General features: G+C 38.3%; 1 protein-coding gene across 1 annotated transcript in view; it reads right to left on the bottom strand.

The window, feature by feature from the left end:
• LOC135699958 (synaptic vesicle glycoprotein 2B-like) overlaps positions 1 to 11,655 on the bottom strand; it is an 83,583-nt gene extending 71,928 nt beyond the window's left edge. Inside the window, exon 1 of the mRNA XM_065220283.1 lies at positions 11,179 to 11,655. Within this exon, the coding sequence (XP_065076355.1) occupies positions 11,179 to 11,275 (97 nt within the window). The 5' untranslated portion in view covers positions 11,276 to 11,655. The remainder of the gene's footprint in view (positions 1 to 11,178) is intronic.
• Positions 11,656 to 12,253: the final 598 nt, after the last annotated feature.

Raw genomic sequence — 12,253 nt, 5'->3', positions numbered from 1 at the left:
ATTGATTTATTGATTTGTTGATTTATTGATTTATTGATTTGTTGATTTATTGATTTATTGATTTATTGATTTATTGATTTATTGATTTATTGATTTATTGATTTATTGATTTATTGATTTATTGATTTATTGATTTATTGATTTATTGATTTATTGATTTATTGATTTATTGATTTATTGATTTATTGATTTATTGATTTATTGATTTATTGATTTATTGATTTATTGATTTATTGATTTATTGATTTATTGATTTATTGATTTTATTGACTTTTTGATTTATTGATTTATTGATTTGTTGATGTATTGATTTATTGATTTATTGATTTATTGATTTATTGATTTATTGATTTATTGATTTATTGATTTATTGATTTATTGATTTGTTGATTTATTGATTTATTGATTTATTGATTTAATGGTTTATTGATTTATTGATTTATTGATTTATCGATTTATTGATTTATTGATTTATTGATTTATTGATTTATTGATTTATTGATTTATTGATTTATTGATTTATTGATTTAATGATTTATTGATTTATTGATTTATTGAAACCTTAAAGGTGTCCCCGAAAACTTCAGCAAAGTTCCGAGAGGTTCATGAAAATTTTGGAAACGTAAGGTCCGTGCTTTTTAATGGCAGTTTCAATTTCAAGAAGCTTTAAAAATAGAACATGCTGATGTTCCATGAATTTCAAGAAAATTCTGAGAGCACTTAAGAAGTTCTGAAATCTTCAAGAAAGTCCAGAGATTTTTAATGAAGATATGAGATTTTTCGGTAGTTTTTCAGTATTTCAAGGATGACAAGAAAACTTCAAAACAGCCCCATTAACTTCAAGAAAATTGCAAGAGCTTACAAGTAGTTGCGAGGAATTATGGGATAGTAGATTTCAGGAATGTTCCGAAAACTTTAGAGACATTGCGGGGTCTTCAGGGATGTTTTATGAATATCAGAAAAAATGCTGTATAAGGAACATCAGGTAATGTTGTGCTAACATCCCCAAGAAATATGAATTGTTATGAGAAGGGAGAGGGCCTTCAGTTGGAATGCGTTATGCTCTCTGCAGGAAGATAGTAATCTTAAATTGAAATGCATTTGGTATTGGTTCAGCCCATTAACGCAAATCATTCAAAACGATGATGTAAATAATTCTTCCGAACGTCATTTTCTGCTCTTGCTGCAGACAAACAAGGTGTAAGGAGTTACGAACATTCATAAAGCGTGGAAACCATAGATTGTCTATTTCGTGGTGGAGAAAGTTTCCTCTACCAACAAGAAATTTTTGTATCCATGATGAATGGCTGTTGATGGCTATTCATAATGGAAATTTAAACAATCGAATTAATAATCTAATCTAAAGCATTTGCAAGTCACCCTATCCTTAAATTGTTGTCCTCTGAGCCCTGTATGTTTTGCAACCAATTTTCAAATAAATATCATCCTTTATTTGGAGGACAGGCATATACTCATCAGTTGACGAATTCAACCATAAAGAAATCATTCAAAATTCAACAGCATATTGTTAAAGGGCTCGAGTAATACAATAATCAGTCGAAGTATTGCGAATGTTTTCGTTCAGTGTACATCGTTTTCTTAGAGAGATATATATCTTTCTAAGAAAACGATGTACTAAAGGGCGAACACGAAATTATTGCGACACATTCAACAGGGCATAACTTTTTTACCATTGGGTAAAAATCAACCAAATTTTGCACACTTTCTCATTGATGTGTATTGTGTACATGCTGTCAAACTCGAAGTCGTGTTTTTCGATTCAACGAAAATGGAGGTGAACCAACGCGAGTTGAGAGAACAAATTCTTTCCAAACACCTGGAATTTCCTGACCTGTCGCACCGGCAGTTGGGAAAAATGTTGAACATTCACCATTCAACCGCCTCCAGAGTGTTGAAGCGGTTCCAGGAGCGGTTGACGTTGGACCACGGCAAAGGAGCTGGAAGAAAACCGGGACCGGAGAACAAAAAGACGGAGGGAAAGGTGAAGCGGATGATTAAAGCAAATCCCAACGTCTCAAGCCGTGATCTGGCTAAAAAGATCGGCATGTCGCAGAGCTACGTCCAGAATGCAAAGAAGAGAGCTGGACTACATACATACAAGGTACAGAACTTCCCAAACCGCGATGAGCGGCAACAATCGACGGCTAAAACTCGGGAACGGAAGCTCTACGAGAAGATGCTGACAAAATATGGCTGCTGTGTGATGGACGACGAAACGTAAATAAAAGCCGATTTTAAGCAAATTCCGGGGTTGGAGTTTTTCACCGGCAAGAGCAAGTTCGATGTGGACGACAAATTTAAGAAGAAGAAAATGTCGAAGTTCGCCTCCAAATACCTCATTTGGCAGGCCATCTGCTCTTGCGGACTGAGGAGTGAGCCTTTCGTAACAAAGGGCACAGTTAATGGCGAGATCTACAAATCTGAGTGCCTCGAGAAGCGCCTTTTGCCGTTCTTGCAGCAGCACGACGAAGCTCCGCTATTTTGGCCAGATTTGGCATCATGCCACTATTCTAAAAGTGTCCTGGAGTGGTATGAGGCCAATTCTGTCCATTTTGTTCCAAAGGACATGAATCCACCAAACTGTCCGGAGCTGCGCCCGGTGGAGCAGAACTGGGCAATAATGAAGCGGGAACTTCGGAAGAGCAAGAAGACAGTCAAAGACGAGAAGGACATGTTAAGAAAATGGAAAAAAAAAACTGAGAAACTGGTACCGGATGACACTGTAAAGACTTTGATGGAGGGCATCAAGCGAAAATGCGTTCAATTTTACACTCAAGGCTCCATCGATTAACTTTTCTTTTGATTTTTGAAGTAAATATATGTATAAAACTACCCTAAAATTTTGGTTTGATTCTCAACATTATAAGAAAATTGGCATGACATTTTCGGTGTCGCAATAATTTCGTGTTCGCCCTTTATATAGTAAAGTTCGCTATCTCTCTTTATTCTTCACCCATGCCCGACACGAAGTTACTGCTACCGGTGGTGATGGAAGCTGCTGGTCGCGTTCGGGTGCAGTTATCAACTCCCTGCAAAGCAATCCAGTTCTTGAAACTGCCGAAATCGTCTGCAGCGCTGGTGATCCATAACATATTTAAGCTTCAACCATGTAAGATCAAATGCGGCAAGGTGGCAACAAATGTAATGCCTTCAAAACCATCTAGAAGACTCTATCTATTTTTCGCAACGCGGTGCGACATGTACAAAGCTTAGTCGTAGAGGAAAAAAAGGAGTTGCCAAATTGACGGAATGAACTTACGAAAAAATTTGACTTTTGAGCGGTGCCGTGTTTACTAAAAATGAACTGTCACAACCCTGTGCCTTGTGACGCACCTCTCCTACCACAACAACCTCGGTGGCAGAATTCACCACAAAAACCTCGCCACCAGAATCCAACTCCGACCGTGGTTTCCAGTTGTCAGACGCGATGATGTGGAAGTTTTTTCTTGGTAGGGCAAAAGAGTGAACAACTTCCATGTGGATAGGTGAGGTTTTTTTGGGAAAGAGGAACAACTTTGTTTAAAAATTAATTACTCCTACTTAAATCTAGATTAAATACTAGGGTTGTGTTTTGCAAACTTATGAACTACTTACAAACTATACTACTAACTACACAAAAGACAAAAGGCAGGTAAAAAATCCAAAGGCAAATCATGCACAGTTTAACCTAACCATAAAAATTTCCCACAGCTACACATAAATAGTACGGATTGTTGCGAGTACGGACAGATTTATTACTAGAAGAACAGTAAACGTAAGTAGCCATCAACATAAACTAGTATATTAAGAAAAACAAACACATTTAACAAGTATCCTAAACATAAAGATACACACGAATTGTAGCTTATAGCCCAAGCCCAAACTAATGTATGTATTTCTTATTAATTCTTCCCGAAGGGATTTTTTAACATCCCGTGAAATAAATGTTAGAGAATTGGAAATCTTTTTCTTCCTGTCGGTTGCTCGCACAACACGAACACATGATGTAATGCTCGCGTAACTTTAGAAAAGGTCCTATCCACTTTTATAAACAACTTATTAGGCCCTTTTCTCACGAGCCGAAGAACACCAACGCAAACCAAACCACTATCCGAAAGGGGAGAATTCACCCTACCCGATGTTGTTGTTGGTTTGCATGGGCGTACTTCGGTTCATTTTTAGTAAACACGGCACCGCTCAAACGTCAAATTTGTTCATGCAATTCATTCCGTGTACCAAAGTACCAGAGCACCAGAAAAATTTGGCTTCACTCGATTGTTTGCATATGACAAGCGTTGCAGTCCTGTGGTAAGTATAGCAAAAATCTTGAAATTTATACTCCCCATAGTTTGGTGATAATCATAGCTGATCAGTGTTGTTAGCTTGATATTTGGAACAACGATATCACAGCTGTTGTTTGCTTGTTGATATTTGTCCACGAAAATCAAGCGTAAGCATCGGAGAGTTTGAGTTTTAATTTTTGATATTTTCTAAACATTGATCCCAACATTGTTTTCGCATTTATGGGTGGACTCAGTATCAACCGATTTGGCTGGATTCTACCCAACTTTGGGTTGTTTTAAAATAGCGTATAACAATTATTTTAAGGTATAGTAGGCTTAGCGTGTATAGTGGAATTTAACTTATGTTCATCTCCAGAACCAAATGTAAAATTAGGATTAAATTCAATTTGAACAGTCAGTCATAAATAGGGATTAACATTGTTGACGAGGATCGTTATCAGTCGACAAAGTCGGTGATTAAGTTAATATTAGCTATCTCTAAACTCCAGAAATTCCCCATTCATGCGAAATAAAACAAACACCTATTTTTATTCTCGGTCCGGCAACTCCCTAATCTCAGATTCAGCATAATAAAAGAGGCTTACGTACCACTAAACCACAGACGATCAGACACATCACTTCACTCGTGGTCATCGCAGAGCAAACAAAAAGGTTATCTTCCACTTATTTTTTTCAGATGCGTATTTCGACTACAATGACATATACAAATCTCACCCCCTAAAGTACTCATCCTCTAGGTAATCATGTCAAGATCACCGGTACAAAAATGATACTACAACGTGCAGAATCGGAACCGATTCAATAATTTTTTTTCGACTTAGCGAAAAAGCTTATGTGCCGCAATTTTCGTTATTGAGAAAAGTTTTCCAGAAAGCTACGGGTCTATGTCTGTAACAAAACCAACCGACTGATTGAGATAGCGAGAAAAAGTTTATCCACTCTCGGCCTGTTAGCCATCGGTAGGATGGCTGGTGTGTTCCCTTCTATTGTCTTTGCTTGCGTAATTTTCACCAGAAAGATAAAAAAAAACGTAATGCCTTCCACTGATTCCATACCACAAACCGGAAGGAAGCCACAATGGAGCAGTTCCACGCCAAATGATGAATGGGAAAAACTCGACCTTCTCCGATTTGCATGAAACTTTTGTAATTGTTTATTATATGCTAAATTATATGCTGAAATTCCGCCATAATTTTTTTCAAAATGCCGTCTTTGAAATTTTTTGAAAAAGTTTAGCCCGGATACGGCATTTCTGATCGAACGTTTCAGGCAAAGTTGTTGAGAAAAGTAATGTTAATCTGGGAAAAATATACATACAAATCTCGATTTTTCGAAAAGACGCATCAGCATTTGATCGTCGGTTTGGCGTACCTGGTAGCTCACCTACGCATCACAGAACAGAAGTGGAGCTTCGGATCAGAAAATGGCTCCACTTTTCATTGGCGAACAGTGTTCGAACACTAGCGAACCTACCGGCAGGATGCTATGAAAGAGTGAGTGTGCATAGAAAGCCCGTGTGGAACGCCTGACAACACATCGCCTGTTGTGCAGAAAAACGTAGCACTTTTTGATTCACCGATTTGTTTGCACTTCCCCTTCTGTTCTGTGCGAACTAACACTACTATCAGATAGGGGAATTTTTCGATAACTAATAGTGGTGTTGGTATGCGTGGTAGAGCTACCAGTTACGCAAAATCGACGATCAAATGCATTGGTTACTAAAGCTGGTTCGAAAAAGTAGTCGAGCAATGTTTTTAATAATAATTTCAAGTAAAAATTCTTATAAAATGTTTCATACCAAAATATCTCAAAATGTCCTTGTTCGACTTTTTAATATTTTTTTTTTATTAAAAACTCAAAGAAAACGCAAATTTCTGAAATGTCTAATACAAATCGTCGTAAAATCTCATACCTCCTCAATTGATTTCAAAACTCCTCGGAATGTCTGTATTAAGATTAATAACATGGCTGCAGTTCTCGGAACTTTTCAGAATTTGTCGAATCTCATCGAAAGTTTGAGAATTTACAGGAACTTCCAAACAGATTTGAGAACTTCCGAAATGTTCTGAGAACCTCTGAGGTGTTCCGAGAACCTCCGAGTAGCTCCAACAATTTATGGGAAGTTTCAAAAATTTCCGAGAAATTCGGAGAAGTTTTGAGAGTTTTTAATAACTTCCGATAATTTCCGAGTACTTCTGAGAAATCCCGTGAATTTCCGAGATAGAGCAATTTCGAAAATATCTAAGAGCTCACGAGAAGTTATGAGAACATCCAAAGAGTTGCGAAAACTTGTGGGATTTTTTTAGATGTTCTGAGAACTTTCGAGAATATCTGGAAAATTTCAGAAAAGTTCTGATAAGTTTTTAGAATTTCCAAGTAGTTCTGAGAACTTCTGAACTTTGGAAGTTCTCGTAAATTTTCAGAATTTCCCAGAACACCAAGGAATTCCTCATAATTTCTCGGTAATACCACAGAGGTAACTCTAAGAGCAGAAGGTCCCGAAGAAACGTGCTCAACTTTTTGGCTCAGCTCTGGTACTATCTTCGGTCCCAAGCTTATCGATGCACTCCTCGAAACATAGATAAATCCATGAACCCCTCATTTTATCTGTCAAATATTCATAGCAAATCAAAACAAACATAGTGTAGTACTAGCACAAACGAAGTGACAGACGACTAACTGGCGAAGAAATCAATTAAAATAATGTGGTTCGCGGTAATAGAATTTTCTAAGAAGCTTTTGCCATCATCCACCAGATGGGATAGTATTTTTGTTTTGATTTGAACATAGTTGGTTTTGTGTGCAATATGATCTTTGATAGTGTGCAAAGAGTGTATCATTTTGTCATTTTTTTATGCATTTCAGTTTAGAGTAGAGTGAAAGAGATAGAACCAAAACATTCTAGTACAATCCATTAGTAGTGTTGCCATGTGGTACAATCCAGTAGTAGTGGTGTTGTCATGTGGTACACTGAAAAATTGCAATAGCAGGTGCGTCACCAAAGTTTTCGAGCTGCTCCGTCTGTCACTTCGTTTGTGGTACTAGAATTTCGATTAGATTTGCTTGGAACCAATAGTTCTCACTACTTGAGCCAATTTATAATCGTTAGTTTCGAATTGATTGTTGGTAATACTCAGCAGTTCATTGAACATCTAGGAAGTTCTTGGAGAGTCACGGGAGTTTTCAGAACTAATCATAACATAACTGATATTCTCAGGACTTCTAGAAACTGAACGGAATTTTCAGAAGTTTACAGAAGATCTCGGACATCTTCGGACATCTTGAAAGTTCTCAGAATTAATCATAACGTAACGAATGTTCTAGGAACAAAACGGATTTTTTTCAGAACTTTCTCGGACATTTTCGGAAATTATTGGAAGTTCTTGTAAGTTCTCGGATATTTAAGAAAGTTCTCAGAACTGCTCGGAAAATCTCAGGTCTACTCGGAAGTTTTCAGAAGTTTTAAAAACTTCTCGGAATATTTTCAGAACATCAACGAAGTTCTCGGAGCTTCACGGATCATCTCAGAAGTTCTCGGAAGTTCATGGAAATCCTGTTTTCAGAATTTCCGAGATGTTCTGAAAATTTACAACAACTTTCGAGAGGTTCCAAAAACTTCTGTAAATTTACGAGAACTTTCGGAAAATTCCGAAAAGTTCTGAAAAGTTCTCGGAACTTCCGAGAAGTTTCGAGAAATTTTGAGAACCTTCGAACATCTCAGAACTTTTTGGAACTTCTGGGAAATTCCCGGTAGATCTTAGAATATTTCTGAACTTCTCGGAAGTTCTTGGAAGTTATAAGAAATTCTAGGGACATCGTTTTTTCCGTTGTTTTGTTTTCCGTCGATCTTGTTGTTCGTACCAATACGAACCGACGCAAGGGAAACAGCTCCCACACCTGGACCCTGCCTATCGACCCATCAACTCATGAACCGGGGACCAACGGCTTTACTTCCCTGTGATCAGAGATTTTATGCTAGGAACACCTCAGCAGTTCTTAGATCATCTCGGTAGTTCTCTGATTTTCTCAGAGCATCGCTGAAGTTCTTAGAACTTCTCGGGAATACTCGGAAATTCATAGATCTTCTCAAAACTTCTCGAAATTTCTGTGAGATCGGGAGTTGTCAGATCTTCTCAGAACATCTTGGAAGCTCGGAAGTTCCGAGAGCTTCTCAGAATTTCACAAAAATTCTCAGAAGTTCTCGGAACTTTTAAAAAATTCTAGAAACATCTACGAAATGCTTAAAACAGAATTTTCAAGAACGTCTGGAATTTCGGAGAACTACTGATTCTTCTTCTTATTCGCATTTCAAGCTTATTGCGTGCTCTCAACTTAGTATTCTTGATTCACTTCCACAGTTCTATGAACTTCGGCAGGAGATTTCTTTTATATGGCTTTCTAAATCTAGGGTAATCCAAAGAGTCAGTTTTGCATTTCCCTGTTTGGATTTCCGTAGACTGAGAAAGCCATATAAAATAAATCTCCATATGTACCAGTCGAAAAATCTAATAAATCACTTCGGCAGAATTTCCCTGAACATTGGTAGGTTTTCCCTGAAGTTCGGTAAAACTTCCCTGAACTTCGTCAGAACTTACCTGAATTTCAACAGAACTTCTCTAAATTTTCGCAGAACTTCCCTGAATTTCGCAAGGACTTTCGGCAAGGCTTCCCTGAACTTCATCAGGACTTCGCTGAAGTTCGACAGGCCTTCCCTGAACTACAGCAAGACTTTCCTTAGCTTTAGCAGTGCTTCCCTGAGTGGAGGCGAACCAGCCCAAGGCTGAAAGCCTCCCTAATAAAGATAAATAATAATAATACTTCCCTGAACTTGGAATCTTTGAATTGAAGTTGTCATTTCAGTAGTAAAATTATTATAACTATACAATAATATTGTGTTTATGAATACGGTCAAAATTTCAATGCTTCTCATTTTCCTAATTTGCAATGTTTGTTGGTATTGGGGTATTTCAAATTTGGGTGTGGTTCGAACGGGTGTAGTTTAAGTATCAACGGAAAAGTATTAACTTTCACCTTAATTGCAAGCTTTCGATGGCTTTACCATTTTTGCATTAGTATGGAAATTACAATCATACTCTTACTATGCCCAGGGAAGTCGAGACATTTTCCAACTTTATAAATTTCTAGACCGGACCGATATCGAACCCAGCCACCTCCAGCATGGTCTTGCTTTGTAGCTGCGCCTGTACCGACTGAGGTAAGAGAGGCTACAAGAGAACTACTGATATGCTACGTGAATTTCCGTAATGTTTCGTGAACGATGCCCTGAGCACTTCCGAGATATTCAGAGATGTTCTGAATGCCTCTGAGAACTTTCGGGGACATCTGAGTTCATCCAAGAAGTTCTGATAAATTCCGAAGAGTTCTGAAAACTTTCGAAAATTTCCGAGAACTTACAAAAATTTCCAAGTCTTTCCGAGAATGTCAGAGATTTTCTGGAAAGTTCTGATAAATTCCGTAAAAAACTCGTAGAATTCTATCCGAATTCTATGAACTCGATAATTTTCGAAAAATTCTGATTGTTCTGATAAGTCCCAAGAACTTTCGAGGTGGTCTGAGAACTTCCGTGACTTCCTAAGAACTTCCGAAAATTTCTATGAACTGCCGAGTATATGCGATAAGTCCCGAGCAGCTTTGAGAACTTCCCTGATTTTCTGAGAAATTTTGTGAATTTCTGACAGCTTCCTAGAATTTCCTATAGCTTCCAAATTTCAGAAGTTCTCTGAACTTTTAAAATCATCTCTTAATTCCTACAAATTCTCTAAAATTTTCGGAAGTTTTAAGACCTCTGCAGATCTTTTTGGAATTGTTCAGATCTTTTCAAAAGTTCTCGGGAATTCACGGAACATCTTAGAAGAGCTCGGAAGTTCTCAGAAAATCTCAGAAGTTCTCTGAACTCCTCTCAGAATTACGCTGAAAAAAATTTTTTTTTTCGAGAAATTCAGAGATTTTATAAGAACTACCGGGAAGCTTCAATAATTTCTGATAAGTTCCGAAAATTTCCAAGAAATTCGGAGAAGTTTTGAAAGTGTTCGAGAACTTCCGACAACTTCTGAGAAATCCCATGAATTTCCAAATTTTGTTCAGAGAGCTTTAGAGATTTTAGGAGAAGTTCTGTGAACTTCCGAGATGTTCTGAGAATTTTCAATAATTTTTGAGAAATTTTGAGAAGTGGATTAAAATTGATGTGCTTCTCGCACCAAGGAGACGTGTTTTCAAGAAGTGTAAGATTCCATTGCTATGTTTCGCGGATTCTCTAATTGTGGTCCTCAGAAGATTTTTTAAAAATAATGTTGTAATTGTTAGATAGCTTATTTTCGGGCAAAGTTGGTTTCCCCAAGTGCATTGCGTCTAGAAAATCATCTCGTGAAGGTTTTGTTCAAAAATATGCATTCTGGAAAAACTTGCTTGTACTCTGCAGTGCATTACTAGAACTGCCATTACATTTCATGCATGAAACATATGCAGAGGATGTAATAAATCCAACCTTTCATTGGAGTTAAGAGAAGTCTGGGCTTACAAATGACTTAAAAGATGTTTTAAAAGAGTGTAAATCGATAAAATGCCAATGTAAACGACATTCGTTTGATGTATAATAACTCGTAAGACCTTCCTCCAGTTTTCCAGTATGATCCTAGATTCCAAATTAATTCGTGTCCTACCGGTATATTAATAGCACCTTTGCCAAATTTTACACCGTCTTGGTAGCACAATATATATATCGGACACCCATTTCCTTCTCGTGCAAACTGCAGATCAAACACAATTCCAATCGGAAAGCCGAAACCTACCTCGCTCTTCAAAGGATGCGATCTAAAATTCAATTATCACCGATCCGGGCTTTGAACCAACTTACCTCCGCACTCAACCGTCGTAACCCCAGCGGCCCCGGAAAGTTCGCCTTTGGCCACCGGATCCTTGCCATTATGTTGCTTCAGCGTCGAGTCCTTCATTTTAATTTGCACTCACTATTGTTGCTGCTCAACACTGTCTCTTGCCACCCTTCAAATTTAAGCCAGCCGGAGCCCTCCGTCTTTCCCAAATTCGAATCAATTAATTAGTGAATGCACTTTTCGGTACACGGCGTTCACGGCGAGCTGCGTCAATAATTAAACGTTAAACAAAACGCGCTCTCGGCGGCAACTTCAAAGCTCCCGGGATTCAGGTTGTCACTCTACTTCAGGAGGTAATGGGACACTACGACGTTGATGGCACTCGCGAACTACAACTAGGATGCATTGTAGCACTATCTCTAGCGGTGCTTGTTAGTCAAGCGAGGATGACGGCGACGATGCCGACCCAGATGTACGGCCTAGGTCGCGGTTTCACGGAGCCACTGCGGAGGACTACCGACTGTGCTATTTTCGAGGAAAGAGGCGTGCACTCGTGTATGCGTGGGTGGGTGTGAGTGTGAGTGCGAGCTGGTCATTGGAGGTGTAAATGACATGCAGGAAACTTCCACTATTTAGCGTGCTAGATCCACCACCGGTGAATGATGGACGGCTGGGGACAGGTATTAGCAGTGGGATTAAATGAGGGAACTAGCAGGGGACCCGTTGGAAGGATGGTGTTTTTGATACGTCATATTTTAGAAACCGCATGATGCAGGAGAAGATTCAATAAGAAAAGTGCCATCAAGCTGTAGCTTAAGGGCCAACCACCATGACAGATATCAAAGAAGCAGCGTGGAAGGGTGACAAACTAGTGTTCAGTGGATATTTTTTAGAAAATGTTTGAGTTAGGGGAATTGATGTAATGTCGGCCTAAGTGTCCCTAATTTGGGCCCATACATAAATTCAGCAATCGACTAAATTTTCAATAGTAACCAAAAATATCCATTAGTACCGTCCCAATGACGCGTTCATCTAGATACAATTGATAAATAGCAGATTTTTAGCGACAGGCCCAATCTAAGCTCCATAGGCCAACAT

The sequence above is a fragment of the Ochlerotatus camptorhynchus genome, unplaced genomic scaffold (assembly GCF_037179485.1).
Source record: "Ochlerotatus camptorhynchus isolate MF236.1 unplaced genomic scaffold, CSIRO-AGI_Acam_v1.1 ptg000010l, whole genome shotgun sequence".
NCBI lineage: Eukaryota > Metazoa > Arthropoda > Insecta > Diptera > Culicidae > Ochlerotatus > Ochlerotatus camptorhynchus.
Note: the sequence above shows the minus strand (reverse complement) of the source record. Positions and strands in the feature narration are given on the sequence as shown.